At 42.1% G+C, this 26,678-nt stretch overlaps 8 protein-coding genes across 9 annotated transcripts; 1 reads left to right on the top strand and 7 right to left on the bottom strand.

The window, feature by feature from the left end:
• Positions 1-332: 332 nt before the first annotated feature.
• Positions 333-6,074, bottom strand: Syt12 (Synaptotagmin 12). Its single transcript, XM_018108132.3, has 6 exons — positions 5,678-6,074; positions 2,877-3,189; positions 1,621-2,813; positions 1,417-1,561; positions 998-1,348; positions 333-939 (listed from the first exon to the last, which is right to left on the bottom strand). Exons 2-6 carry the CDS (start codon positions 3,075-3,077, stop codon positions 550-552), a joined length of 2,280 nt encoding a protein of 759 aa, XP_017963621.2. The 5' UTR covers positions 3,078-3,189; positions 5,678-6,074; the 3' UTR covers positions 333-549.
• Positions 6,075-12,173: 6,099 nt separating this feature from the next.
• Positions 12,174-13,904, bottom strand: LOC108656172 (uncharacterized). Its single transcript, XM_018108144.3, has 2 exons — positions 13,767-13,904; positions 12,174-13,709 (listed from the first exon to the last, which is right to left on the bottom strand). Exons 1-2 carry the CDS (start codon positions 13,775-13,777, stop codon positions 12,542-12,544), a joined length of 1,179 nt encoding a protein of 392 aa, XP_017963633.1. The 5' UTR covers positions 13,778-13,904; the 3' UTR covers positions 12,174-12,541.
• Positions 13,870-15,350, top strand: RpS15Aa (Ribosomal protein S15Aa). Its single transcript, XM_018108166.3, has 2 exons — positions 13,870-13,993; positions 14,725-15,350. The coding sequence occupies exon 2, from the start codon at positions 14,727-14,729 to the stop codon at positions 15,117-15,119; it is 393 nt and encodes a 130-aa protein (XP_017963655.1). The 5' UTR covers positions 13,870-13,993; positions 14,725-14,726; the 3' UTR covers positions 15,120-15,350.
• Positions 15,351-18,192: 2,842 nt separating this feature from the next.
• Prx2 (Peroxiredoxin 2) lies at positions 18,193-20,339 on the bottom strand. 2 transcript variants are annotated; one of them, XM_030388876.2, is made up of 2 exons: positions 20,181-20,339; positions 18,193-19,141 (listed from the first exon to the last, which is right to left on the bottom strand). In XM_030388876.2, exon 2 carries the CDS (start codon positions 19,139-19,141, stop codon positions 18,557-18,559), a length of 585 nt encoding a protein of 194 aa, XP_030244736.1. In that variant the 5' UTR covers positions 20,181-20,339; the 3' UTR covers positions 18,193-18,556. The 2 variants fall into 2 exon arrangements, with proteins under 2 accessions (XP_030244736.1, XP_089120924.1); XM_089264798.1 differs by lacking the exon at positions 20,181-20,339 and adding an exon at positions 20,110-20,134.
• A 676-nt stretch (positions 20,340-21,015) lies between these two features.
• Positions 21,016-22,686, bottom strand: Alr (Evr1_Alr domain-containing protein Alr). Its single transcript, XM_018108156.3, has 3 exons — positions 22,076-22,686; positions 21,728-21,969; positions 21,016-21,660 (listed from the first exon to the last, which is right to left on the bottom strand). The coding sequence occupies exons 1-3, from the start codon at positions 22,373-22,375 to the stop codon at positions 21,498-21,500; spliced, it is 705 nt and encodes a 234-aa protein (XP_017963645.1). The 5' UTR covers positions 22,376-22,686; the 3' UTR covers positions 21,016-21,497.
• A 126-nt stretch (positions 22,687-22,812) lies between these two features.
• parvin (beta-parvin) lies at positions 22,813-25,054 on the bottom strand. The gene is made up of 5 exons (XM_018108146.3): positions 24,832-25,054; positions 24,154-24,243; positions 23,818-24,089; positions 23,567-23,751; positions 22,813-23,497 (listed from the first exon to the last, which is right to left on the bottom strand). Exons 1-5 carry the CDS (start codon positions 24,950-24,952, stop codon positions 23,062-23,064), a joined length of 1,104 nt encoding a protein of 367 aa, XP_017963635.1. The 5' UTR covers positions 24,953-25,054; the 3' UTR covers positions 22,813-23,061.
• A 303-nt stretch (positions 25,055-25,357) lies between these two features.
• On the bottom strand, positions 25,358-25,903 carry LOC108656190 (transmembrane protein 203). The gene has a single exon (XM_018108165.3). It carries the CDS (start codon positions 25,901-25,903, stop codon positions 25,469-25,471), a length of 435 nt encoding a protein of 144 aa, XP_017963654.1. The 3' UTR covers positions 25,358-25,468.
• On the bottom strand, positions 25,553-26,597 carry Rpp20 (ribonuclease P protein subunit p20). The gene is made up of 2 exons (XM_018108164.3): positions 26,310-26,597; positions 25,553-26,256 (listed from the first exon to the last, which is right to left on the bottom strand). The coding sequence occupies exons 1-2, from the start codon at positions 26,454-26,456 to the stop codon at positions 25,912-25,914; spliced, it is 492 nt and encodes a 163-aa protein (XP_017963653.1). The 5' UTR covers positions 26,457-26,597; the 3' UTR covers positions 25,553-25,911.
• Between the last annotated feature and the right edge of the window lie 81 nt (positions 26,598-26,678).

Here is a 26,678-nt window from a genome sequence, read left to right as displayed (position 1 = left end):
TAGTTTAGGTATTTGCATTTGGTTGTTATAGTTTTAGTTAGTGGTATCTGATATAATATGGGTCTATAAGTGGTATCTCCTATGTATTAGATAATGCCTAAAGTCTAATTGCCCTGTGACGAATGTGTTCTAGGAAATCCTCCGTAAAAAAGTAAGAAAAATGCCGAGCACTAAATTTAGTAAATGCAATATAGAGGGTATATTCTTTGAGCGGCAAGTTGAACAGGGGAGAGACACTACAGTGCGGATCGGGCGGGGAAAGGTAAAGGGTAGTGTAACGGGCTCGACTGTCACGCAGGGCTACACGGATCCAAACGCCCACTTTCGCTTCAGTTATAGCTTTTACTTTTGAAGTGTCTAGGTGGTCTCGCTCCAAGTCTTACATCAGCTTTCCTCTTTGCCTTCCAGCTAAGCTCTCTGTACTCTCGCTCTCAGCTTTTTCATCGTTTTCTTTCCCGCCTTCTCTTTCCATTTCTCTGGTAATTTTGTCGCCTCCTCGCCTGCTGTCTCGCCCTCCTCATCCTCAACACTTGTCTTGATCCTGCTCGTCTAGACGATGCTATTGCGCTTGGCGGTCGCCCTTTGAAGCGTGCTCTGCATGGCTGCCACCACAGCCTCAGCGCCGCCAATGAAGATGGGCTGATTGGCGGCACGCCGTAGCACATGCCACATGGCCACGGGCTTGCGCAGGGATGAGAGCATCTGATGCCAATGGCGCAAGCCCTTGCCCACCGCACAGCTGCCGGCAATGACATGACCCAGAGGCACGATCGCCCCACCGTCGGTGACACCGAAGACGGTGAGACGCAACTGAACTGTGGTCAGACCCTGGGGCGGCACACTGAAGATCATCGATTCGTTGAAGATGGGACAGCGATCCTTGCGCTTCAGCGAGGTGCGCTTCTTCAGCACCTTCTTGTCGTTGTTCATCAGATAGACCTGGACAATCAGACGAGCCTAAGTAAGACATCACTGTGGAGGCGCCTTCACCACTCACCTTCACGAAGATGTTCTGCAGTGCCGTCGGCTCCGTTGCTCCGTTGTCCAGCTCCAGTTTGAGATTCCGCGCCTTGACCACGACTATAGTCAGGCGCTCCGCTGTGGGCAGATAGCTCAGCGAGAACATTAGCTCTCCCCAGCGAGCATTGCATTTACGTGAATCGGAGAGTGGTATCCAAGTGGTGATCGGCTTGGCCATCTCGCCGATCTCCATCTCCGCCTCCCCGATCAGCGTGTGGGCGGGCCCATTGTGATACAAGTGGAACCAGAGCGAATGCCTGCCCGCCTGTCGCTTCAGTCGAAAGTTGAAGCTCTCATTGTATGCGGGTGTCAACGTTGATTTCACCACCTGTCAGGTAAGAGGCAGGGGAGGGTGATGTAGCGGGCAGAAGTACTTCAATGCCTGGTGCTACTCACCTTGGTCTGCATGCCACCCGCATGATCGGGCACCAGATAGATGCGCACAAATGTGTCCAGCGAGTCCAGTCCCATGCTAAGCGGACAGATAAGTCCTTTGGCCTCCAGCACGCTGACCGTCAGCTCTAACTGCTCCTCGCTGTGTCTGAGTAACCCAAAACGAGTTTCATTTCTGGTATACCCAATCTAAATTTGGTTACTTACTTTTCGTATTGAAGGCCGACGCAGAGATAGCCCGTGATTTGTGTGTAGGGCTGATCGAGCTGATCCAGACATAGGGAAGATGCATCCGAATTGACCGAATCACAGGAGATGGCGTGCTCCAGTTGCATGCCATCCATGGATCCATCCAGCGACACCTGCGAGCTGTTGCGCCTGCCCAGACCCAGGCTAATGCTCGACTCCTGTCGCAGTAGCGAACGGCCAAAGCACCAGGTGGAGTTGCCATTGCCATTGCCATTGCCATTACCATTGCTCAGTCCATTGGCCAATCCATTGCTCAAGCCATTGCTGAGGTTTAGGCCGTGGCCATTGGGCAGCTTGCGAAATAGATAATCCTCAGAGATGGTCTTCTGCAGCAGGTGTGGTCCCTTCACCCGCTGCGTTAGACTCGCGAATGGATTGTTGGTGTTGTGCAGCTTCAGGAGGCGGCTGGAAAGGCTCTGACCCTCGTGCACAAACGGATTGCCGTTGGGGCAAGGAGGCGGCGTTGACTCGATTTTGGGCTGAGCCTGAAGCTCAGGCGCAGGCTTCGACTCGGGCTGGGGCTGAAGATCTGGCTGACTCGGAGGAAGTTGCTCTGTGGACTCGCATAGGAAGGGATTTGTGCTGGAGTTGCGACGCTTTAACGCAGGTGGACGACGCTCCACCTTGGGTTCCATGGGAGTAGGAGCCTGCGTTGCCTCCGTGGTGCGATTAATGCCCTGCTGCAGTGAGATCTGTCGCTTGGCTATGGGTCGCGGTATAGCCGTCGCAGAGAGCGTCACGGATGCAGAAGTCGTTAGTCTCGGCGCTGGAGGCGCCTCCAGCGGCTGTGGCAGTGCTGCGGCCGCTGCACGCAAAGGCGAGCGCTGCGGATTGGAGCGTGCCTCCGCTGCCTCATTGAGCTGACTGAACGAAAAGGTGACGGTCTTGGTACTGGGTCCGGCACTGTTGGGAGCAGGCGCCGGACGCAACGGCTGTGGCGGAATGCAGACATCCGCCTGCGGCAGATTCCACAAGGGCGTCGTCGAGTCTACTGCATTGCTCAGCAGCAATTGTTGTTGCTGCTGCTGCTGCTGCTGCAGTTGAAGCTGCTGCAGCTGCTGCTGCGACCGGTTGTGATCGTCCTTGTCAATGGTATCGAAGCGCTTGAAGCTGCCGCTAGTGCTCAGCAAAAACTCCGAGCCGGACTGGATCTGTGCAAGCGTGAAACAATTAGAATACACCCGCGCAGCCTTGACTCTGCTCTGACTACTTACGCTTGCCATATATCCATTTGGATGGAAGAGCTTGTGCTTGTGATTGGAGAGCCCGATCTTCTCCTCCTTGCTGGAGCGCATTCGCATCCAGCTGGCGGCGCGAGGACCCAAGCAATGGCAGCCCAGCAACACGCACATCACCAGCAGCAGCAGCAACAGCGCAAGGCTGGTGAATGTCAGCGACAATGGTGCTCCGTCCATCGTCACCGTAGCCAGGTAACTTGTTAGCCAGGTAGCTAGTGAAAGCGATTGCCAATTCGTTCAGCAGCTGCAGCTGGTGCCCGCAGTGCACATATCCACGCTTGGATGATGGCTGAAAGACAAGTGAGGTGAGAATGGCAGTAAGGGAAATGAGAAGTACTTAACCGGAAGCGGTTTCTTAGAGTCTAATAAAGCTGATCAATTTCTCTCTTCTGTCTTCTTCCATTCCGTCTTCTCTTCTTAATTTTGATTCCCATCACTTTCGAGCAGTCCCATCTTCTTGCTTTGCTCCTCGGCATACTTTTGTCCTTTTCCCACAATCTTAAGTTTATTCCTTGTTTGCGGAATAGATTTTTACACAGCTCTTTCGACCTGGTTTCTGTCTCACACATTGCCGCTCTGGCAAGGAGTCCCTGGACTCCCTTTTGCTATTGTCCTAGTGGCTGAACATCTTAGCCGCTTTTTATTGGTTTATTTTGTACGCTTACGCCGTTTTATAGTCTATCGGGAGAGATCTTTGGACATGGTGCCCGGCACCCATTCAAAGGGACAGCCCCTTGAGCACGCGCTGAGCTCTACTTGGCACAGTTTTGAATTCCCTTATACGAAACTTTTCATGGGAAAAACGATGAGTGGGCAGGTCCGCAACGGAGACGGAGATGAAGACAAAGCTAAAGATGGGCACAATGAAAATGAAACGAGTGACAAACGACAACGCTTTCATCTAGCATCGCCTTACAGCTAGAGCAGCACCTAGTCCCTCCCCCCTGCCTATGTCTTTCTCTCACTGTCTCTTTTATGGGAAGAAGACGCTATCATGTCTGCCAGCTCATATCATCGGCGATAATTGTGTGCGGCAGGTGTCGCTCTCCATTTCTATTTCTATACCTATACAAACCCTACAGCTCGCCTGGCCTGCCACGCCCCCCTCTCCCAACACTTTTCAGCTAACAGTTGACAGTTTTTTGATTGAATTTGTAACCGGAGCTGCAGCATTTGCACTTCAAAGGCCAAACATCCGTCAACGGGCAGCATCCTACAAAATTATTGTTTCCCATATTTCACACTGGCCACCAAAATGCTGTGATGTCAACAAGGCAGCCAGGCAATCCTCATTCTGCTTTCTTCTTCTCTGCAGCATGTTGCAGCAGCTTGATTAAGACTTGTTTATATATGTATGTATGTATGTATATCACTGACCTGCACAATTTGCTTAATTCTGTGTCATTCACACATCAAACATGATAGGGATTGGGGAAAAGCAACGAAAAACAAAGAGGGAAACTACAGTTGCTTGTTATAGAGCTACCAGCTAGAACAACGCATAACTGTTTTTATAACAATCCAATAACTGTTATATGCAACATGCATTCATGTTCATTCGCTTGCCTACTTTCGTACCCACGTGAATGTATACGTGTGCACGCGTATTTGTGTGTGTGTGTGTGTTAGAAAAAGAGCTCAGCAGGCCATTTACAGCTGACATCATCTGCTCATCATCTTCTTGCTCTGCTTCTTTCCACTGAGTGCCCATTAGCCTAATACGGTACGCTTCCAAGAGGAGGAGAGGGCGAGGGATGTGGTGAGGTAGCTGGAGGGGCAGCCGTCAAGTAACACTGTTTCTCACTTAACTGCCAAAATTTGCAGGCGGCGACATTTTGTTTTAATTATGCAGCAACATAAATGCATTATAATTAAATAAGCATTTAATAAGCTGCACACACACACACACACACGTTGTAGGAGAACGAAAGTGCAAATGAGCAAGAATAGCGAGTGGGAGAGGGAAAGGGAGGGGGAGAGTGTCGGCCATTTTGGCAAGTAGCTGCAGAACCAGAACTTTTTGCAGCAACAACAAGGGCTTTTTTCATTAACCTACTGCGAGGTCATTCCACTGTGCACAGTGACAATATATTTGTGTGTGTGTGTGTGTGTGTGTATGTGTGTGTCTATGTATTGCATAAATACTAGTTATCTAGTTGATTTATTTACAAGCCGCATACAATGCTGTAGATGGGGAGAGTTCTTTGGCTTGTGCCGAGAGAAGTGACCTGCTTTTTTCGGACAGTATATCCAATTGCCTGCCAAAATGAATGTTGGTCACGTCAGACCATTCTAGCAATGGGCCAACACACTTTATTCACACACACACACACTCACACTTGCTTTAAAAGAGAAAGTTGAGGATGACACAAAAAATCAGCGAAAGTCAAAGCAATCAAAAGTGATAGAAGAAGAAGCAGCAGCAGGAGCAGCAGCAGATAACACAAAATTGGAGCATGTCGGCGGAAGCATAGAACAAACCAACACTAACACATACACACACACGCACACCCGCATGCATGCACACGCATGCACACTTGAGCAATTACATAGCGGAAACTGCAAGTAGCTTACGCTTTATATGTACATATGTATGTATGTACATGCACACATTTGTATATGGATGCGTATTTATGTATGTTTTTTATTTTCTATCTACATATGTACATACATATATTCTATTTGCAGCGTTTGTTAGTAAAAAATATTATGATAGATTCTTTTGTTTAATTTTAAAATGGTTGTTTAAATCCTTTTTCACTTTTTGTGGAATTTACCTTTGATTGTGTGATTATTTATTTCAATATCTCTTTGACTGTAATTTCCTTTTAAATTCTGCTACACAAATATCACAGGGCGCCACAGGCAAAGTAACTGTAAATGCTATTTATTTATTTTTTGTTCTTGTTTCTGTAGATTTTTTAGGCAACAAACACTTAACACTGCACGTCTTAACAACAATAACAAAAATTGCGATGCTGCTGACCGTCAGCAAAAAGAACAACAACTACGATGACTACGACAACGGGAATCAGATGTGCAACAACAATAACAAACGCGCAAACAGCAGCAGCAGCAGCGCCTACACCAACAATAAAAGCTACGACTGGCCAATTGGCAGCCAACGAGAGCAGCGTCCGCGGCTTGGTTGTCCCTGCTGGACGACATCCCTTGGCCAACTGAGCAGGAAAGTGCGCCCAAAAACAGGCTACAGTTATTGCCCAGCTGCTTATGCGCATACAAAACGCGTATATATAGAAAGCGCTCCCTTGCATTTCTCTCTTAAGTTGAGGATGTTGTCTGAGCTTTAGTTATACCTATTTTGTATGGTTTGCGACCCGACTTTTGGGACACAATACACTTGCTATAAAATGGAAATCGGTTGGCAACTTGACTAACTGATGTGGACTGTAAGGTCACCGGTGACTCCACACTTAACGAAATTTTGAAAATATAACGAATATACTTAACAGTCCTGCATTTAACGAAATATTTTTTAATGTTAAATTATTTAGACACACACACGCAAGTAGAGACATGAACCATGCCAGATAATTTTTTTGTTTAAATTAATTTATTAATTAAACTAATTAACTCGGATTTTGCAGTGATATAATAACAATAAATTATGTTTTATAGTTCCTACTATTAAAGTAAAATAAATAAACGGCTATATATATAGTACAGTGAAATATGTATATGCGATTCTGGACACATATGACATCCGTTTTGCAAATGTTTTTAAAATAAAAATTAATTAACTTTTTATTTGATGGTCGACGATTTCTCGACCAACTGCAAAGAACAAAATCTTCGATCAAACTTGACCTACCCGATGATAATGATTAAGCAAGAATCGTTTAGTATGCCAAATACTCAGTTCTCCTTTATGGCATGTTCGCTTGTATGTACATATGTATGTCCGTATTTTGTGTGTGTGTGTGTGTGTGTGTGTGTGTAATTGCAATCAACTGTGTTCAATAAGATAGAATTCCCAATACAAATTTCGTTTTGCTTAGTTTTATTTTTGTTTTCTCGTGGATATAGAGGCAACAAAAACAACAACAAAAATTACAATAAGTACATAATGCGAAAGCAATTGAAACAAATTTGTATAATTCGAGTGGCCGTCCGAAAAGTTGAAGAGTCAAAGTAAATAAATTGCGCAAAATTCAAATTGCGCGAATAAAGCGGGCCGAAATAATAACACAAAACACAATAATGGGAAATGGCGAATAGCGAATGGAACGAATGGGGGAAAATTGTAAATTATTTCAATGCAATTTGAAATTGAATTTCTGCCACCGCCCAGCTCACCTCTCCCTCCTTATTCCCCACTATAGGCTAACTTTTTTAACACAATTAGGACTGGCAGCTCTGGTTCAATTTCATGAACCAACTCCAAGGCTCATTACATTTCATTTTAGTTCAATGGAACTTCAAAAGTTTTGCTCAGCACTAAGCACGTTGATCATTTGAGTGAGCGGCTCAATTGAACTGCGCAGCTCAGCTTGAATGCATATAGATTTATGGTCAAATTTCGATACACAAAGAAAATTGTTTTGAAATTCACAATCATTTACATTGAAATCTATTTGCAATTGCGGAGAGCGAACTTAACTGAGCAGGAATTTCATACAAATTATTCGCATTATTATTACACACAGGGCGGATGAGGTAAATATGGAACTGGCATTAGAACAGGGAGAAGAATGGGAAGTGTAAATATAAGGGGAAGGGGAAAGGAAAAGAAAAGGGGAAGTGGCGAACGCATTTCAACTGCTGTTTGCTGTCAATTAAGGCAACTGCAACTGCAAACCGAAATGTGGGAATAGCCCTAATGAGTCCATTGAATGCAGGCTAATTACAATTGTAATTATGAATATGCCATTCAAAATGCCAACTTCAGCCGTGTGTGGCTTTTCATAGAAAGTGACAGAGACAGAAAAAGTTTCTGAAATATTTATACAATCTCTTGGTTTTGCTACTTTTCATCCTTCCATATACAGACTTAAAAGAGCCCAACTAGAACATTCGAACATTATTGCAGCAAACAAATAAAAAAAAAATGTATAAGTAAATTTAAGCTCGGCTTTAAGCGTTATCATTTTAAGTGAGCAATTGCAATTAACATCTTGAGATGCAATTAGCAATGTGGCAACGCCTAGCAGAGCAAAGCTGAAATAAAAATTGCTATGCTGCCAAGCCACAAAGCAGAACGAAATGCAGCAAATGCCAAGTAGCAGTTCAGCTGCACACACTCCACATAGCATAGCCACTCAATAAAGTTTAGCATAGTTATTAAAATCAACAGCAATAAATTAGCATGCTTTGCGTTTTATCGTATCAACAGAAATACCAACAACACCGTATTCTATGTGTGGGTGAATAGCAATAGAGAAGAGAATGGGCGAACAAGTCGTGTGTTTGTGTGTGGTGCGCCTGAATAACTGCAGAGGAACAAGTAGAGACAGCTAAGCCTACACGTGCTCTGTCTATTTCCTTCTCGTTTGTCTCTCTCAGTGCAGCGCTAGACGAAGACGCAAACAGCAACAACAATAGCAAAGCTGATCGCATTTTTGTGCCAAAACTGAAAAGGCACATAAATCAGAGCAAATGCAAAAAGAGCTAGAGCCAAGACCCAAAAGTCAGCTGCACACCCACCCAGCCTCTACACAATTTCGTTGATGACGAACGGATGAACGGGCGAACGGACAGGGCATTGGCCAAGTACATACATACATACATACAGACCTCTTTACATATAAAATGTCAATTTTTACTACATTCTTGTGTTTCACATGAAATTTATGCAAAATAATTGTCAACAATCTAACAGAGCGTGTGTGGGAGAGCGAGAGAGAGAGAGGCTGCAAAAGTAAGTTGAGCCCAAACTTTGGCCGAGCACGATAGTTTACATAGAGATGAGCAATTTTTGACACGATTTTCAACGAATGACATGGGCACGAAAATTAATTTAATATCAATAATTGTTATTTTTAATATTTTTGGGAATGCTGAATATTCTTCAGGGTGAAAGGATCATGTATGTGTCTGCTCTTATTTCATGCTCTGTCTCTCACTATCTCTCTCTCTTTATCTCCCACTTTGACACTTGCTCCTTTGTGGCTGGTGCAGTGCAGCACAATGCGAATGCGATATTATCTTGACATTAATTGCATAATAAAGCACTTTTAATTAGGTTTTGCACAGTACGCGAGCGCCCCCACAATGCAGCAGGGTCAACGTAATGAAACACGAAAAAGTGGGCGGTCGACACGCTCGTGCGTAAGAGCGCCAGGATTCGGTCGGGGTTGGGGCTGCTGAATTCGCTGGAGCTGAAGCTGAAGCCAAAAATTGCATCCAAAGCAAAAGGAAGTTATTTAAAGCAAATAAGTGTCATGGCTGATCGACTGCCTGATACCGCGCACATATCCAGCTGAATTATAGATCAATAGTTTAAGAACTTTATTTGTTTCGAGTTAAACTAATACAATGATTTTATGGATTATTTATTTAATTTTTCTGTCTATGCAGGCATGCAGATTTGCAATCAACTGTGAGTATATATGCACATATGTATGTATGTAGGATGTAGGCAAATGCATGACAAATAGACCTTCCCGTTACGCTCAGCTCTTTGCTTAAAGAGTATTCAAAATTATCACCCAAAAAGAATCGTTACAATAGATGGGGGCAAACTTTAGTCTTTGCATTTCGTTGTTGTTGTTGTTGTTGTTGGTATTGGCGAACAGTTCGGCAGAGCGTTCTTGCCTTAATGCGCAACTGTCGACCAAAACTTGAAGCAGCACAAAATTTTGGATGCAACGAGTCCCTCACTACCCCCCAAGCCTCTGCCATCATCCTCACAACTCTCACAATCTCTCAACTCACACACCATTCCGTCCGGCTCTGGCGTATACGCAATGTCATGTCGGTGGGGCGACCTTCAGCAGGCACAGCCGCAGCCGCAGCTGCAGCCACAGGACAGGCAGTGAGGCAGTCGGAGCGCAGTTTGTGCTTCAATTATGCCAAAAATGCGCACTGACACGTAAAAATAATGCATACTTCAAGGCGGTGGGCGGTGGGCGGTGTGCGATGGGCGGTGGCCGGTGGGCGTGGTACTGCCACAATGGAGGCAGCCGCAGCCGCCGAGTTGACAATGCCAGTCGAAAGACGAAGCGCAGCCATGGGGCAATGGCAATGCATATAACATTTTAATTTCCTGCTTATTAGGCGACCCCCGCACACGAGAACACACACGCACACGCACACACACATAGAAATGTGGTGAAGATACGATGTGTGTGTGTGTGCTTGTCATTTCGCCTTGGCGACAGGCAGTTTCGCCCGTTCTCAACTTTCGCCCCCTTGGGCAACCCTTGCACATCTTTCGAGCCATGCGCAGTTTTTCATTACACGGCCGCTGCTGTCCATTGCAGCGGAATTTGGACGCGCCTGCTCCTGTGCCTTGGCCTGCGTCTGCCTCACATATATAAATCACCAGCACACACACAGACACTCATACAAACGCATCGGCACTCGCACACATAGACGAGCGACAACACTTTACGAAAAGCTTGCAATCCATTTTACAATTAATTCGTTAACCAATATTGCCAGATCTACAAAATTCTATGCTCTATGGAATATTAATGAATCTGATATATTATTTTAGTTAATATTCAAAGAAAAATATATATATAAAAACAGCAATATCAAAATTGTGAACTGTGGCTTTTCACTATGTACAAAGTTTTTCTTCAAGTGCATGTACACACTCACACACAGGGAGTAGGCCCCAGGAGTCGAGTGACCACAGCAGTTGGAAGCGGGGCCATTTGAAATTTTGATAATTGAATTTACACGTGAATGATCACATCTTTAAGCCTTTGCTCTGGTTTATTGCTCTGGGTATAGATGGAGCCCATACGTTGCATTGTTTGCTTTGTGAACGCTATGGCCAGATTGAAATTGTTCGATTCGTGAATTGCGCCAAAGGCCAAGAGGCGGATAACCAAAACCAAAGCCATGTAATTATGATCACAAATTGATTAGGGCGCAATGGGCACACGTTGCAGCCTCTGTTGCTGTTGCCACTGTTGGTACTACATATTGAGACAATTGGGTCATATTACTGCACACAAAACATGGTCATGTACAATGTAGTGGTAATAGATTATTCATACATAAACAGACATAAATACATATGTATGTACCTGTGTACATATGCCTGTCTGTATAAAAAAAATATTAAGAATAACCTTAATGTGTTTTACTAAAGGAAGCGAGAATATTCGAATAGAATATACTCTCTAAACACATACACATACATACATACAAATCTATGTATCTGCAAGCCTTTTCCCTTCTTCAAATAAGCTCTTTTATTTTGTAAGCAACATGGTCGAAGAAAGAGAAAGCTTTAAGTCGCGATCGCTTGCACGATGCAGAGCGAGATGCCGAATCGTTCTGGTCGATCTGACATAATCCTTTCTCACTCTAGCGTGAGCAGAATGCGCTGCAGTTAGCATGTCTATTAATTTGCCTAAAATGTAGTACAGCTCTTAGCGTAAACAAAACAACCGCAACTTGTGATTGATGACACAATCAAAGCCGAGCCACCTGCAGGAAGCCACAGCCATCTGCTTGAAAGGCGGACGCAACGCAACAGCAGAAAGCGGATGAGAAAACGAGCAAAACGGCAGAGAGCGAGAGAGAGTGCGCGGAGGGGCAACAGCATGAATAAAACAGAGCGCATATGTAAGACATCTGGCAGCCGGACTGCAGCTGTGAGAAAGACCGAGATGGGGACACTAGTCAGCTTTGCCAAATAGAAAATGGATTTCGCTATTAATTTCGCTGACAAGGCGGAGCAGAAGAAACAGGGCGAGGACACGGGCAAGTTGACAGCATCAAAAGTAAGGAAATGCTACTGACAGAAGCACGTTCTAGTCCTGGTTGCAGTCTATATATATGTATATATAAACATATATACATATATATCTATGTATGTATATATATATGTTTTATATGAACGCCTGCAATGCGCTGCAACAAAAATGGCACCCAAGCATGTCAGCGTTGCCGGCTTTCACTTTTATGGCGGACACACCTATTTATAAAAGGGATTTGCGGCATTTGTGGCTAAGCAAAAGTAAAATTGAAAAAAGTAAATAAAAATAAAAAAAGAACGGCAGCCAAGCTTTGTTGAGGATTTTATTTTTTCATACATACAAAATAAATAGAGTACAGTGAAAGCAGCTTAAACCCAAGATGCTAGTAAATTATTGATTCATGTTTATATAATTTGAATAGGATTTAATTCTATATTATAATATCAATATTCAAGTATACAATTATTATAACTTAGCTGTTTAAGTTACATAATAAAATTGTATAATTCTTAACTTATTTAGCAAATCTAACATTTGGCGCGCTGTTACATGTACCAAGTGCTTACTGTATCGCTGTCCGCCTTCCAGTCCTTCCACAGTTATGCAAAATATTTATACAAAGCCAGCACAAACTCACATTTAGACACAAGACAATACAAGTAAATATGTACAATTTGAATGTTTTGCTTAAAATGAACATAACAGTTAGCATTTATGTGAGCTATAAAATTACCGGATCGGGGATCAGGCACGTCTGGCCAGTTTGCGTTCATGATACCGGGCTAGAGCATTATCAAATACCTCGCCTACGGTTCGCTTTCGCCAAATATAGCTGCGATCAATGGGCTGTCGGACAACCGTCTCCACATCTGGTTCCTTGGTGGTATTGTCGGCGCTTTGCTCTGTGGGCTGCGACTGTTCCTGCTGTGGTTTAGTCTCTGCATCCAGAGTAGGCTGTTTTTCCTTGTCCTCGACCGTGACCGCAACTGCCACTGGCTTTGACTGGACTTCCGTATTGCTGTCGCCAGCCGCCTTTGCTGTTGTCTGCTCATCCTCGTCGCTCGAGTCGTCAATGCTGAAATCTGAATCGGCATCTATATTGTTAGCCAAATGCGCTTTCACTGCTCCTGTCTTGCTATCAGCTGTGGGAGTTGTTGCCACAGCAGTCGTATCATCGTCGTCCTCTAGCGAGGAACGCTGTCTTCTATAGATGCGCTGTTTAGTTGAGCTTGAAGTTTGTCCTTCTCGCTTGATTGGCTTGTAAGCCACCTCTTCTGAGCTGGACGCTGTTTTGGGCTTGATTACTTCCTGCTGTGTGCCCAATTTTTGTTCATATAGATGCCTGTAGAAACCGTCGAGATCCTTCTGCTTTGTCACATCGCCAATTGCTTCTAGATAGTCATCGCGTGCATCCTGCTCTTGCAGCTGTCGTATGGACTCTAGCTTTTTACGATACGCAGCAGTTACATATGTATCTTTGTCCTTATACATTTCGCCTTCGGCTTCACGATCTTTTTGCACTTGGCGCTCGACGCGCAGTTCATTCTCCAGCTTACGTCGCTCTGCATGTTCCAGTAGTCGGCCAATGTATTTGGCTTTTCGTGGCTCAAGCTTTTTCGTCTCTTTAGCAGCCTCCCGCTTGTTGTCCATATCATCGTATAGCTCGTCATACTGGAATATGGTTGGATCCTCGGCCAGGGCCTTCTGCTGAATGTTTTTAGCCACACGTCGCTCCATTACACTGGGTCCGCTAACCACACCGGCTTTGCCGGTGAGCCGCTTTTGTGGAGCAGCTGCATCATTATCACTACCTGAACTATTGCTGCTCTCGTCGAAGATGGAAGGCTTGGTTGGTGGATGTGGCGGCCTTTCCGGTTGCTTCTTCTGTTTTCCAGGTATTATTAAACCAAACCTATGAGCATATAAATAAATTAGTATATTTCTATTTTAGATAAGAATAAATATTTACTGTTTCGACATATTGTTATTATAGTTCTAGTGTTGAAAAATTACCGATTGAAAATCGGTGCTGCTTAACGTTTACAGGTTACTCAATGCAACCCTGCTCTATTAGCAACCGTGTGTATATACGCCTGACAGCTGCAGCTGTCAAATGCGGCAAGATGGACTTCCTCTTTTCCGATACGTTCGCGGTCGTGTAAATTTGTGTTGAAAAACCACAAAATTAAATCTTAGGTAATCTACGTGAAATTTTACCAGAATTCTTGTTAGAAACATAGCAAATATTAATAAATTAACGTTTATCTAATATGCGCTATGGATTTTGTGCGTGCGCCTTGAAACTTTTGTGCAAAATACTCGGACATTTGCCTTTTTTTTATTGTGTATGAAACGAAACTTAAAATATGTGTTTGATAGCGTCAGTACACCGGCAAGGGCTGGGCCAATGTACAAATCTGAGAACATTATCAGTGCATATAAAAACAATGCTATGCAATACGCAGAGCAATTTTTTTTATTTATTTTTTTCTGTTTTGTGGCAAAATGTACAAAAAGCCGCCGCCTTTGGCGGTCATGTTTGACAGTATCAGCTGTGCTGTGACTGTAGTTGCTGCTGTGTTGTTGTTCTTGTCGGTTCTACTACTACTTCAATGGTAACTGAGATCTGGGAGTGGAAAGTGTCAGAAAAGTCGCCAGCAAATGCTGCCGGTGGCGCTTGAATAATGGGCGAGACCATTTTCAAAATTTAGCGTTGTTGTTTACATAGCCTGACACAGAGTTCTCGCCCTGTGCATACTTAAGTGATTTGGATGACGGAGGGAAAGAGAGAGGAGACTGACAAGCACGCATAGCAAATTTTTAAGGCGCCGTACTTGCACGTGTTTTCTTTTTGCATACCGACAGTTTTTTTTTTTTTGTTATTGTTTTAATGTATGAAGCGGAAACTGATTTGTTTTTAATTGCAGCCATGGTGCGTATGAACGTATTGGCCGATGCCCTGAAGTGCATTAACAACGCCGAGAAGCGCGGCAAGCGTCAGGTGCTTCTGCGCCCCTGCTCCAAAGTCATCATTAAGTTCCTGACTGTGATGATGAAGCACGGCTACATTGGCGAATTCGAGATTGTCGACGATCACCGCTCTGGCAAGATCGTTGTTAATCTAACCGGACGTTTGAACAAATGCGGCGTCATTTCGCCACGCTTCGATGTGCCCATCAACGACATCGAGAAGTGGACCAACAACCTGTTGCCCTCTCGTCAGTTTGGCTATGTCGTTCTGACCACATCCGGCGGCATTATGGATCACGAGGAGGCCAGGAGAAAACATCTTGGAGGCAAAATCCTTGGATTCTTCTTCTAAATGCGGAGCAGTAGGAGAATGAAGCTAACAACATCTAAAGCTATTTTGTGTGTGTGGGGAGTTGAAATATGTAAAAGTTGTTTTATTTCCCCGTCGCGTTAAATGATAAAATGAAAAAACGTTTCACGTTCGTTTGAACAACAAATACCAACATCGTTCATTCAAGACAGAAGAATGTTCCACTAATAAAACGCGAAATAAAATGATGGATACATAATTTTTAAATAACAATCCTTTTTTATATGACATACAAATTTAAGCTCTTAAGTAAATTACAGTAAATTTCTCTATAAGCAATATCTGTTCTGTTTCAAGTAGTTTGGACTCGCTGTGCGTATGCACGTGTGGAAAGCCGCAAGAAATTAAATATTCACTAAAACTATGGAATATGTATAATAATAACGGCAAGAATTGTGAGATCCACCTGAAATTAGTAAATAGGTAGAAAGATTGTCCTAATATATATATATTGGTTTGTTGCAATTCAAATATTAAGAATTGTCTTACAATGTGGGCACTGCAACTAGCCTAAAAACAAGTAACTGTTCTAGCGATTAGTTATTCTGGCAATATTTACAAATCATAAATGATATTTCTTGAAATTTCCCCGCTCGCATCGCTACTTGGAAAAGAAAAACAAGTTATATGGAAAATCACAGCCTGTGATAGAATCAAAACTGCAAGCAAACAAAAATAAGTTCGCTGATTACAAATTAACAATCAAATATCAACTATTCAATTATTTAGCAAAGTGTATTTAAGACGAGTTGGCAGGTCGCTAATTAATCGCCCATTGGAAATTAAAGTGCTGCACACTTTTAGGCACTATCACTTATCGATAATCAACTGATCGAACTTGAGTTTGATTAAAAACTGTTGATATTCCAATAGAAAAGAGAAATGGAACAAACTCGGCAACTGGTAATTTATTGGCGCACGCAAAGGACCCAAATCAATATTCAATTTACAGTAATTAAATTGGGATTAAACAAGCAATAAAGCATCGTCATCATTGCGGTTGCGTGTTATACAGAAATAGTTATCTAGATTGATTTATATCAATTAGCTGGATTTATCAATAATATCGAACGGTAGCACACGCCAAATGCTACTTAGCATCTCTTCAAAGTGTGAGCATAGTTAAGCAGTCCACATGTACGTGTACAAATGCTCATATTTAATTGAAATGATACGCCAGATTGGGGACCTGAAATTACGCATACCATACAATAGTATGTACATATTTATGTATGTATGTGTATACCCTTACCTTCATAAATATACCCGCCTTTCCACGCGGAATTCGAATTGCGTCTATCGCGACTCTACCTTTCCTTATCAGTTACTGACTATAAATACATGCATACATATTCATCGTATATACATACATGCATATGTATATAAATTGTATCAAAGCAACCCATAAAACTTTGCGCCAACAAAACTAATAATTTATATTGCCGGCGAACTTATAATATACATGTGTGTGTGTGTGTGTGTGTGTGTGTGTGTGTGTGTGTGTGTGTGTGTGTGTGTGTGTGTGTGTGTGTGTGTGTGCACATGTACTGTGACTTGTTATTGCAATGTCATTTCATGTAATGCACTCAACCTGTCAATTATGCCTGTTTTTTTAAGAGCTTCCAAATAATCGCCTGGGGAACCATTGGCAACGTCTTCGATTCGCTGTTGCGGTGCAGCTTGGCGGTCTGGCGAGTGTTTTGATAATCACGATGATTCTGTTGTTTTTTTAGAGAATGTTATTTCTTTGACTTTTACTTTGCCTTTCAAAATACTTGCAAAAATAATTGAAATTGTCAGACGCAAGAACTGAAAATTCGTTTACTATGATTCAACCGCACCGCAGCCATTAATATAATTGTTTTAACAAATCGTCTCATTATCATTTGGGGCGCTATCTCAAAAAAGCTTTACAACAAATTTGTGATTTGCGGCTTAGAGCAGATCAAGAAACGTTCTTACGCATGTACATATTTACATACATACATACGTATGTATGTACATATATATGTACATATCTAAAGTCTATGAGCTACAATTTTGCTTTAAAAATACATAAATATTCATACAAATGTATGTATATATGTATGTGTTTCCAGCACATACTGTAGACACGTATGTATGTATGTACATACATTCACAAATGAAGCAGCAACTTTTTTCCAGCAGCTGTTGCTTGCGCTACAATAATATATGTACATACATAAATACATGTACATACATACATACATACAAATGTATACACATGTGTGTGTGCATTTGACAAAAGCAGCGCAGCCGGCGAGCGGTTTGAAAGGGTTTTTGTTGATTGGCTTCTAGTTGGTTCTATGAGATAGCAGCCACCGCTGAAAGCTTTGCCGACACATGCGCCTCTATTTGTGTGTGTGTGTGAGATTGTGTGTTGAAGAACGAGTTTGGCCAAAGAGACGGGGATGTAGACCTTGTCTTAAATAGCACAACGCGTGATGAGCTAGAATCACAACACTAACAACAACAACAGCAATGAGAACAAAGTCTGCTGTGATGCTGGAAGCAATGCTAAGGCGAACACCGGCCGACAGTATTGCGAATGCTTAAGCTCAAGGCGCAAAATACCTATAAAATGTTTCAATCTTATGGAACAGATCACCTTTGAGTTTCGCTTAGTACTATGCTGTGTAACCTGGATATTTAAATAGCAAGCTGATTCTTCCAGGAAAAAAGCTAGATCTAGCGGGTAGCAAGTGAAAGTGACAGCACTGCACCAACAGCTTCTGCTGCACATTCGCACGCAACGAAATGGAAAATGAATAAAGGGGAATTGCACTTGGTCAGTGGGCCAACGAGCTAGCGTCACTTATACAGGCGCAGCCCGGCGATTCGAACGGGAAGCGGCTAAAGATTTCCATAATCGTTATCACGTCCAGACGGTCGTTCAGTTAATTCATCAGCTGTGCGCAGAGTCGAAAGATAAGGCATAGTCCAAGTCGATATGGCCGGTAATACCGGCGGAAGGCATTGACTAAACCTGAGCAGATAAAATAAGTAAACGATATGTAAGCCAGCGGCCCACGTGTTCAATTACGATTCAATGCGGCTTTATTGTTGCAAGTAAGACAGAACTTGTGAAAACTTTCTGCTTAAATTACATGTATACATTTATATATGTGTTGCTTGTAGGGGGAAGGGTTTAGAGCAAGTTAGTACTTGGTACATGTAGAGCGAACTAGCGCTAGATTATCGTTATATTAAAGTATATGGGTGCAGGTGTGTGTGTGTGCTAGTTTGTGTGTATGTGAGCAGCCTCTCCATTTGATGCAAGTGCGACGCAGTTTGATTTCCACTTCGGTATACCCATCTTTCTCCCTTCCATCTAATGGAAGAATATCGCAACGCATCAAATTTAGGCGAATATATATATACATACATATATGGTTAGCTTAGGGTGTGGTGGCAAAGTACTCCTTGGACTTGGCGGGATCGGCCACCATGGTCTTCTGGCCGGGCTTCCAGTTGGCTGGGCACACCTCGCCATACTTGTCAGTGTACTGGAAGGCCTGCACTAGACGCAGTGTCTCCTCCACGCTACGGCCAACTGGCAAATCGTTGATCGTTATCTGGCGCAGATTTTGCTGATCGTCGATGATGAAAAGGCCGCGGAATGGAATGCCAGTTGCCTCATCCAAAACACCATAGTCACGAGATATCTTCATCGACTTATCGGCCAACAATGGAATGTCCATGTTGCCTAGACCACCCTGTTTACGTGGTGTGTTGATCCAGGCCAAATGGGTGAACTGGCTGTCCGTGGAGCAGCCAATCAGCTCGCAATTGATCTTGCGGAACTCGGCCGCATGGTCGGAGAATGCGATGATCTCGGTGGGGCAGACGAAGGTGAAGTCGAGTGGATAGAAGAAGAGCACCAAATATTTGCCCTTATAGTCGCTCAGCTTAATATCCTTGAAGGCGCCATTGACCACGGCGGTACCGGAGAATTCGGGTGCGGGCTTCTGAAGTTGTGGCATCTATGAAAAGGGATTCAAATAAAATTAAGAATTTTTGTATATAATCGAGCGACTCCAGCTGTGGTACAATCGAACCAAAGACCGATCGCTCCACGTAGTTTTTAGAAACATTTTCACTAGCGTGTTTAATGCTGCGAACGTACCAAAACGTAAGTCCTTTGATACGTATATTTCTTTTCTTTACGTTTAGGTACATTTTTGCTGTTTGCGAATATATTTCAAAAATAAAAACTAAGTGCAAATTGCGCAAATATTAATTTAATGTAAACTTCCATTCGACCCAGCATTCCAGTGACTTTTCAAAAACCACAGACAAAGATGGCGAAACTTGATCTAAAAAAATGGCGGACCAACAAATATTTCCAATTGTAGAAGATGGGCATAAAACGAAAAGTGCAATAACTGAATGACTTGCAGACTCTTTCCCCTTTGTGACCTTTTGAATTCGTGGAATTTTACAATGCTAAATGTGGCAAAAATGGCACGAAATTGTGTACATTTTGTATTAAACGTTTGCAATTACATGATTATGTGCCTAATGTGAAAATACTTTCAATTCATTTCAATAAAAATGATCAAATAACACAATCGATTCCACTGTCGTTGCCGCTGTTGCCATGACGTTGCTGCCGGCTAAAATTGCGAAGAAAAAAAAACCAGCGGAAACGTCGGGAGCAACATGTATGTATTTGTGAGTGCCAATAAAACTATATACATATGTATATACAGTTGTATGAATGTATATGTACATACATATGTATGTGTATAATACGTAGACATTGTGTGCAAAACTTGTGAAATAATCTTCTGCACAACAACAAGAACAACGGCAATCATCATTTAAGGCTTACGCTCAGCTGTAACTTCTCTTTGATTTTATCAATAATTTGGGAAATGTTCATGATTAAGAAAAAAAATTGTTGCTCCTCTCTTTCTACTTAATAGCCTGTTCACAAAAAATAACTCACGTTTTTTTTATTTTTTATACGTTCAAGTTTAGCGACAAATTAGTTGGTTAATTAAGCGCGCTGATGCGAACCTTTTTATTTCTATAGCTCGATGAAAACCGGGACGTCCACTCCGCTCGACTACTTTATGCGAATAGTTAGTTTATTCAAAAAGCACGCGAAACGAGCTGCCGAGCTCACCGATTAAAGTATGTAATCGGAATAGATTCAGCGAAAAGAGAGCGCACTCTTCGGCATGAGCTTGCCAGTATGACGGTTTGCGAGAATGGAGAGAGCGCAATACGTGAAAAACACATGACGACCTTTAACTTAAGATGCAGCAACAGACCAGAAACTGTCCTGTGCAATTTTAATAAAGCTAAACAGCTAAAAGTAAAATTTTGCTATTTATATGCATGCAACTGCAAGCGTTAGAATACTTGATAAAGCTTTAGAAATGTTTTGCTTGCGATATGGCAACTCTGTGCTATTTGGCGGTATAGGTTGCTTAATTTTCATTTCAAGTAACTTTTACTGTGAAAGTTCGCTAAAGTGAACAAATTCAATTTCGGTTTTATGTAAAATAGTACATTGGCGAATTTCTATATTGCATGTATAGATATGCGTAAATGCACCATACGATAAACAATTCGTCCACACATGTGTACACACATTGTAAGTCGAGCCACAAATGAAGCTGTTGTAATGCCTCTGTGATGCAACACCTAGTCAGCTGTTCGCGATAATCGGGGCATCGAACTGTTAGACAAATGGAAGCTAAAATTCTATCAGCTGACAAATCCATAGAAGACGATGGCGAAATTCATGCAATCTGATGTAACTCTTGCATACATCACTGTAATATATGTATACATACATATGTACACATATGCAGATCTCAAGAAGTAAAGAAATGAACATATGTAATTTGTTTTTAGATAATGTTATTATAATACAAACAGAAAATACGAAATTTTGCACCACAATACAACTCTTACATAGTCAGCGACCGACCAACATACAAAATTAAACTTTAACATACATATCTGCAAGTTCCGGCAGTTATTGCGAAATAATGGTGGGAGGTACTCTCGTTACCGCATCGGAACTGATTCACTGTCGTTCTTTCTGATAAAATTGGACTGGAGTCTGTACATCTGTGCAGCCAACTGGATTGGAATCATTCTGTATTGACCAATCAATGATCAAAATGTCGCCAGACCAGACCGATTTGACTGTTGGAATTGGTTAGGTTGGTATCTGACCGATCAGCTAGAGTTGCATTGTGCGTCTGACTATCTGCTGTAGTGTGTGTGAATATGGGACGCATGTATATGTATATATATATACATATATATATACTTATATATAAGCGTTCGTATTTATGTTTGCAGCTTATTATTTTAAGCCTAATCACAGGAACCATCTAACCAGCCGTCACGCCACCTCTCATTCACTTTGCTACAATCGAAGAGTGGTTTACCAAGCTTGTCGTTAACTCGATTATGAAACTTGCACAACCACATTGCCAAATCCTTTTGTGAATTAACATTTACTGGATTCACTTCAATGCTGCGGGATATACAAAATAATATGGTCACTTTTTGCACCTGCAGCGAGTCAAACTGATTGCACTTACTCTGAGCGAAAATCTTTGGCACAATACTCGCATGGGTATAAACGCGAGAGTACTTCGAAAAACGTACGCATATCTCGTTTTTCTGTGTCCGTGGGATTATCGGAATAAAAAGCAGCCATGGTATGCAGTAGGCCCCAAGTAGATATGCCAAGACGTACCTTGTCCAAGGGGCAATCTTCTCGGGGTGCGGCGACGCCGGCTGCATTTACGGTTAGCTTTTCGCTTGCGGCTATATGCTTTTCCTGCGAGACAGAGATATGTATATATAGAGAGAGAGAGAGAGCAGGTATGTGCGTATTTTTAAGTCGCGAGAAGAAATCGAAAACTAAAAGCATTAAACGGACATACCTTAGCTGCTTGCGTATTTGATATAAGGCGCTGCTGTTTGGACCATGACTTGAAATCGTTGCATGTGCGACAATTGGTATCCGGTTTTCCATTTCGATGCACGTTATATTGCGCACCATCTACCGGTGGTTCTGGTTCCGCTGGCTTCTGCTGAAATGATGATTTTGACATCCTGAAATCGGGATCACGCAAAATTCGCAAAACAGTTTTTTGTAGACGGCGTATAATCAATCGGGCGCCCTCGCGATTAGGAGCTACCTTACTTTGATAGCTGTGACGTCGAATGAATTCTTTCCACATGGGCAGTCAGCTGCTTACCGTCAACGCAAATTTGAGACGTTCTTTATTCTGTTAATTTTTTTTTAACAGCGATGTATTCAACGCCAATTTTTCTGATTTGACTAACGCAATATTGAGGCACTGTTAATGAACATCGCTGCAGGTCGTTGTTGCTACTAGCTGCCAAAAGTCTGGCAGCGCTGCTAAATTGCCACAAATATCTTCGATTAGTGCGCGTTAATTCAAATCGCAGATTTTTCCTCTTTCGTGTGTTTTTTTTTAACTAAGACGATAATTCCAAACTACACAAAATAATTTTTTGATACTTTTTCCATTTCTCTACGTGTCTGTGTGTATGTGAGGAAAATAAAAAACTACATTAAACGAAAAGCCGTACGGCGAAACATAATTTCGTGTCTATTTGTACGCTTGTAGATTTTAAGTTACAAAACTCCATATTTAATTGTCAAGGCACTTTTATTATTTGTTGGTTTTAATACAATCAAAAATGTATATAAAATTCATTTAGTAACAACTACAGTTAACAAACGTGTTAGATGCACACACGTACACACGTACACATACAAATATATTAAAATATAAATAGTTAGGTAAAGTTAAATTGCATCTACATGCATACATTAATAATTTATGTATAACAAAACTGATTAGAAATTAAGAGAAAAAAGTAGCAAATAAGTTGGCATTTAAGCATATTCTTTAAACGTGCTAAACAAGCTGTAAAGCACACGCAGCGTAGACTTTAAATCCATATTGACAATATCTTCGGGCCTGGCCTTTGGCTTTGGTAGTCCCACATCCTGCATTAGATCGAAAGCAAATGCAACATTGCTAACCATTTGGTCAACGTCCTGCGGCGTTAAATGAAATTCGTGCAGGGGCACAAAGAATCCGCCCAGGAGTCCCATCAACAAACACAAATAAACGCCATCTCGAAAATCGGTGTTCAAATCGTTGATCTCAAAGTTAAGCTTGGCCAAGTGCTTGTTGACGAAAGTAATTAGAGATTTCTTTACGACGACCAACTTATCGGGCGCACAATCTATTAACGTATCGAATGCATCCTTTTCACAGCGCATACCCAAGTCATCGTATTCCGAGGTGATTTGCTCCTGGAATTTTCTGTAAATCAAAATTAAAGCGAAAACAACGTATGGAATATGAAGACACACGGGCAAGTCTTTCACTCACTGTGCATTCAGAACACCCGCATTCTTCTCGGCTATGACCACGGTGACGAAAACGTTCTCTGGCAAACGTACAGGGGCACGGAAATGTCGCACTAAAGCAACCAACAGGTGCAATATGGCAACAATGTTCTTGGAGTGAACGCTAGCCACCGACCATTTGGGTATTTTCTGATGGAAGCCAAGGGTCTGCAAGCAATATACGTTATTTTTTCATTCGCCAAGCTAATTGTTTTTGTTGCGGCATCCACTCACGTGATTAACGGCCTTCAGCACAATGTTTAGTTTCTCGTGTTGTCCCTGTTCCGATTGTGTTACCTCTGGCACATCCAATTTTTTACCCGTTAGCTTTTCCCACAGCTTGTGCAGCACTTGGCCATCGTACATATCCTCCTCCAGTTGCTGGACAATGATGCGTTGTTCCGCCAGCTCATCGTTAATCCAGTCGATAAGGATTCTTTGCAGCTTGAGCACTTCTGGATCATTAATCGATTGCGGATCAATCACGGCGCGTTGCTCATGCTCACCTAACGGTTCGGATAATACAAGGTATACAGACATATTCTATCGATAATTTATTTGATCACTTACGCAGTGCATAATCCTCGGGCGGTATATCGAACTGATTGGGCGAGCCAGGTGAGTCGATTGCATATTTGCCTTCTTCCTGGAGTTTCTTAACTGTAAAAGACACAAATTGGAAGAGTAGATATGAGTGAAAAAGCAATAGCGAAAATGTAAACAATAACTGGTGACGTCACCAATGTGACGAGGCCACCGATATCGTTATTTGAAAACAAAATAAAAAATTAGCTCTGCTGACACATTGGAAGGGAAAAGCAAAATTTGTATTGATAATAATTTACCTACACTAAATAAAAATAGTTCTCTGTTATAAACGCTAGTTTGAGTGCCCTAACTCAAATGAACACACACACAGTCATATACGAGCATACACACCTACAGCTAACAACCGATCAGTCTGTTCGTTTGTATGCGTCATAAATGCAAATGACGCAATGTTTTTTTTTTTTTATTTAGCGCACAGAGATTCAATGCACATCTGTTAGCAGTAGTCAGTGCAATTGGCGGTTGCTTGGGTACATCATAGCACGAATAAATACATAGTTGTAGGCGCTTATTGAATAAATCGCATCAGTTTATGTTGTCACCATATTTGGCCGTATTCTGCAGATTTCACTGAACTATTCCGTTTCGCTGGGGTGTAGGGGCTTATCGAGGGGAATGGTGGGGGTTGATCTAGCTCACCTTCTCGTGTGCCGCGTTTGCGACCAAGTGTGCTGAATTTTTCCCAGATGCTATCCTCCTTTTCGCCCTTCTTAATGGCTGTGGGCGTATGCGGAGACTTGGGGCGATTTAATGTCGACATCTTTGTGTGTGCGCAACGCAAACAAAATACAAGCAAATAAAACAGAACGAACGCCGTGCGACAGAGCAGCAAGACACTCGATTGACTGGATTACCGATAAACTTTATCTCTACTTGTATTTGGTGTCATCGACATAATTAATCGATACTTAACGTGAAATCCTTAAATGTTAGGGGCTCTCCAATAAAATATAGAACATATATAACTAAATGTAATTGATAAATTAAGGAATGATCGACTAATGTTTGTTATTTAATTGCATTACGGATATAAGGTACTTTTTATAGTATTTTTATCCAAACTATAGCAAATACAATAAAATGTTGATTATTTGTGGCGCTGCAAAATCGAAATTCATAGTTTAATTGGTCGTTTAAATATACTGCGATTAATAATAAACGGATCTATATTTAAAACAGTCATGTATTTGATTTTTTATAACTCTCTTATATTAATATATAACTTATGATATACATTTCAGGGGGATTTTATATATAACTATATAGTATAGGCCTTTTAAATAGAGTTGGGCAACTGGCAAGCGCGCACTGCTACCAGTTGGAGCAGTACAAAAATTGGTGAGAAAACTTCACTGTACTCAAGTCCTGTTTTGCCTGATAACTTTAGACATAACAAATATTTGAAGATCGCGATAAGTACAAGGAAATAAGTGCTCCACATGAACCGATGCAACGCCTTCCGTTTGTTATCTGAATCTAAATACATGCGTATGCCAACAATAACGCAAAAATAGGCATTGCAAATATCAATAAAGAATAATGGACTGAATATGGTAAACCAATCGCACATTACCTCTGGCAAGACATTATTCAATGTACCAGAGATCTTGAAGGCCAGTGAGATGGTGAAGACGAGCAGTCCGCACAGATTAACTAAAATCTCGAATTCTGTTAAGCCAAGCCAGCGCACCAGCTCCGATAGTTTAAACATGATTCTCTCTACTTATGTTTCTTTTGTGGCTTCTTGGTGTTCGCTTCTGTGCAGCTCGACTGTGCTGGTAGCTTGGGTACCACAATATCGAACAGATTATGATTAAAGATTTTGATGTGCAATGCGGAATTGTTGCGTTGTCTATATGTTATATCGTCCTCATCACAAAGTGGATGCAGTTCATCCACTAGCTTGATAGTGGATGTGTTTATTGCGTAGCTTAGAGCACCGTCCGAGTTATCGATAAGTCGCAATGCCAAAGTAAGCCCACGTGTTATCGAATAGCCCATGCAGTGCAAAAAGATTTCCTTAGTGCCCGCATTCAACAGATCCTCGCATCGTTTTTGCTGGGCCTATGCAGTAAAGTGATTAATGGATAATGTTTACAGCGAAATGTATTGCTTACCTTAAAGTCTGACTTGCTTGTAATATAAATATTATTTTGCTTGTCGTTTGTTGCACGAGGCGGAGGTTTTCGTACAATACGTTGGTTTTGTTGTTTGTTGCGATTGCTTTTTGGCTTTGCACCGCGTTCTGATAGATGACTGTCCATTATCAACAGCCACTAAAACCAATAATCAGTGTCCCATGCTTTGTGACCGTGCACAAAACATTTAACTATTAAGACTTCACTTGAAGAAAATGCAAAACACGACTAGCAATGATAACGATATGTGCATAATGCATTGCTGTATGCTACAATTAATAAATTGCACGGAAGATGGCGCTCAAATCTGGCAGTCTGCTGGAGGTGAGCGCAGCCGTATTGCTATAA

The sequence above is a fragment of the Drosophila navojoa genome, chromosome X (assembly GCF_054131105.1).
Source record: "Drosophila navojoa isolate 15081-1374.11 chromosome X, UAZ_NAV_1.0, whole genome shotgun sequence".
Taxonomy (NCBI): Eukaryota; Metazoa; Arthropoda; class Insecta; order Diptera; family Drosophilidae; genus Drosophila; species Drosophila navojoa.
Note: the sequence above shows the minus strand (reverse complement) of the source record. Positions and strands in the feature narration are given on the sequence as shown.

Coding starts and splice junctions, on each gene's coding strand:
- Alr (XM_018108156.3), bottom strand. CDS start 22,375: ATGTGGAAAGAATTCATTCGACGTCACAGCTATCAAAGTAAGGTAGCT. Junction 21,970..22,075: donor CAAATACGCAAGCAGCTAAG/GTATGTCCGTTT, acceptor TCTGTCTCGCAG/GAAAAGCATATAGCCGCAAG. Junction 21,661..21,727: donor GCCAAAGATTTTCGCTCAGA/GTAAGTGCAATC, acceptor TATATCCCGCAG/CATTGAAGTGAATCCAGTAA.
- Rpp20 (XM_018108164.3), bottom strand. CDS start 26,456: ATGGACAGTCATCTATCAGAACGCGGTGCAAAGCCAAAAAGCAATCGC. Junction 26,257..26,309: donor CAAGCAAGTCAGACTTTAAG/GTAAGCAATACA, acceptor TTTACTGCATAG/GCCCAGCAAAAACGATGCGA.
- LOC108656190 (XM_018108165.3), bottom strand. CDS start 25,903: ATGTTTAAACTATCGGAGCTGGTGCGCTGGCTTGGCTTAACAGAATTC.
- Prx2 (XM_030388876.2), bottom strand. CDS start 19,141: ATGCCACAACTTCAGAAGCCCGCACCCGAATTCTCCGGTACCGCCGTG.
- RpS15Aa (XM_018108166.3), top strand. CDS start 14,727: ATGGTGCGTATGAACGTATTGGCCGATGCCCTGAAGTGCATTAACAAC.
- Syt12 (XM_018108132.3), bottom strand. CDS start 3,077: ATGGACGGAGCACCATTGTCGCTGACATTCACCAGCCTTGCGCTGTTG. Junction 1,562..1,620: donor GTCGGCCTTCAATACGAAAA/GTAAGTAACCAA, acceptor TGGGTTACTCAG/ACACAGCGAGGAGCAGTTAG. Junction 1,349..1,416: donor CGGGTGGCATGCAGACCAAG/GTGAGTAGCACC, acceptor CTTACCTGACAG/GTGGTGAAATCAACGTTGAC.
- parvin (XM_018108146.3), bottom strand. CDS start 24,952: ATGTCGACATTAAATCGCCCCAAGTCTCCGCATACGCCCACAGCCATT. Junction 24,090..24,153: donor GCCCGAGGATTATGCACTGC/GTAAGTGATCAA, acceptor CCGAACCGTTAG/GTGAGCATGAGCAACGCGCC. Junction 23,752..23,817: donor TGCTGAAGGCCGTTAATCAC/GTGAGTGGATGC, acceptor TATTGCTTGCAG/ACCCTTGGCTTCCATCAGAA.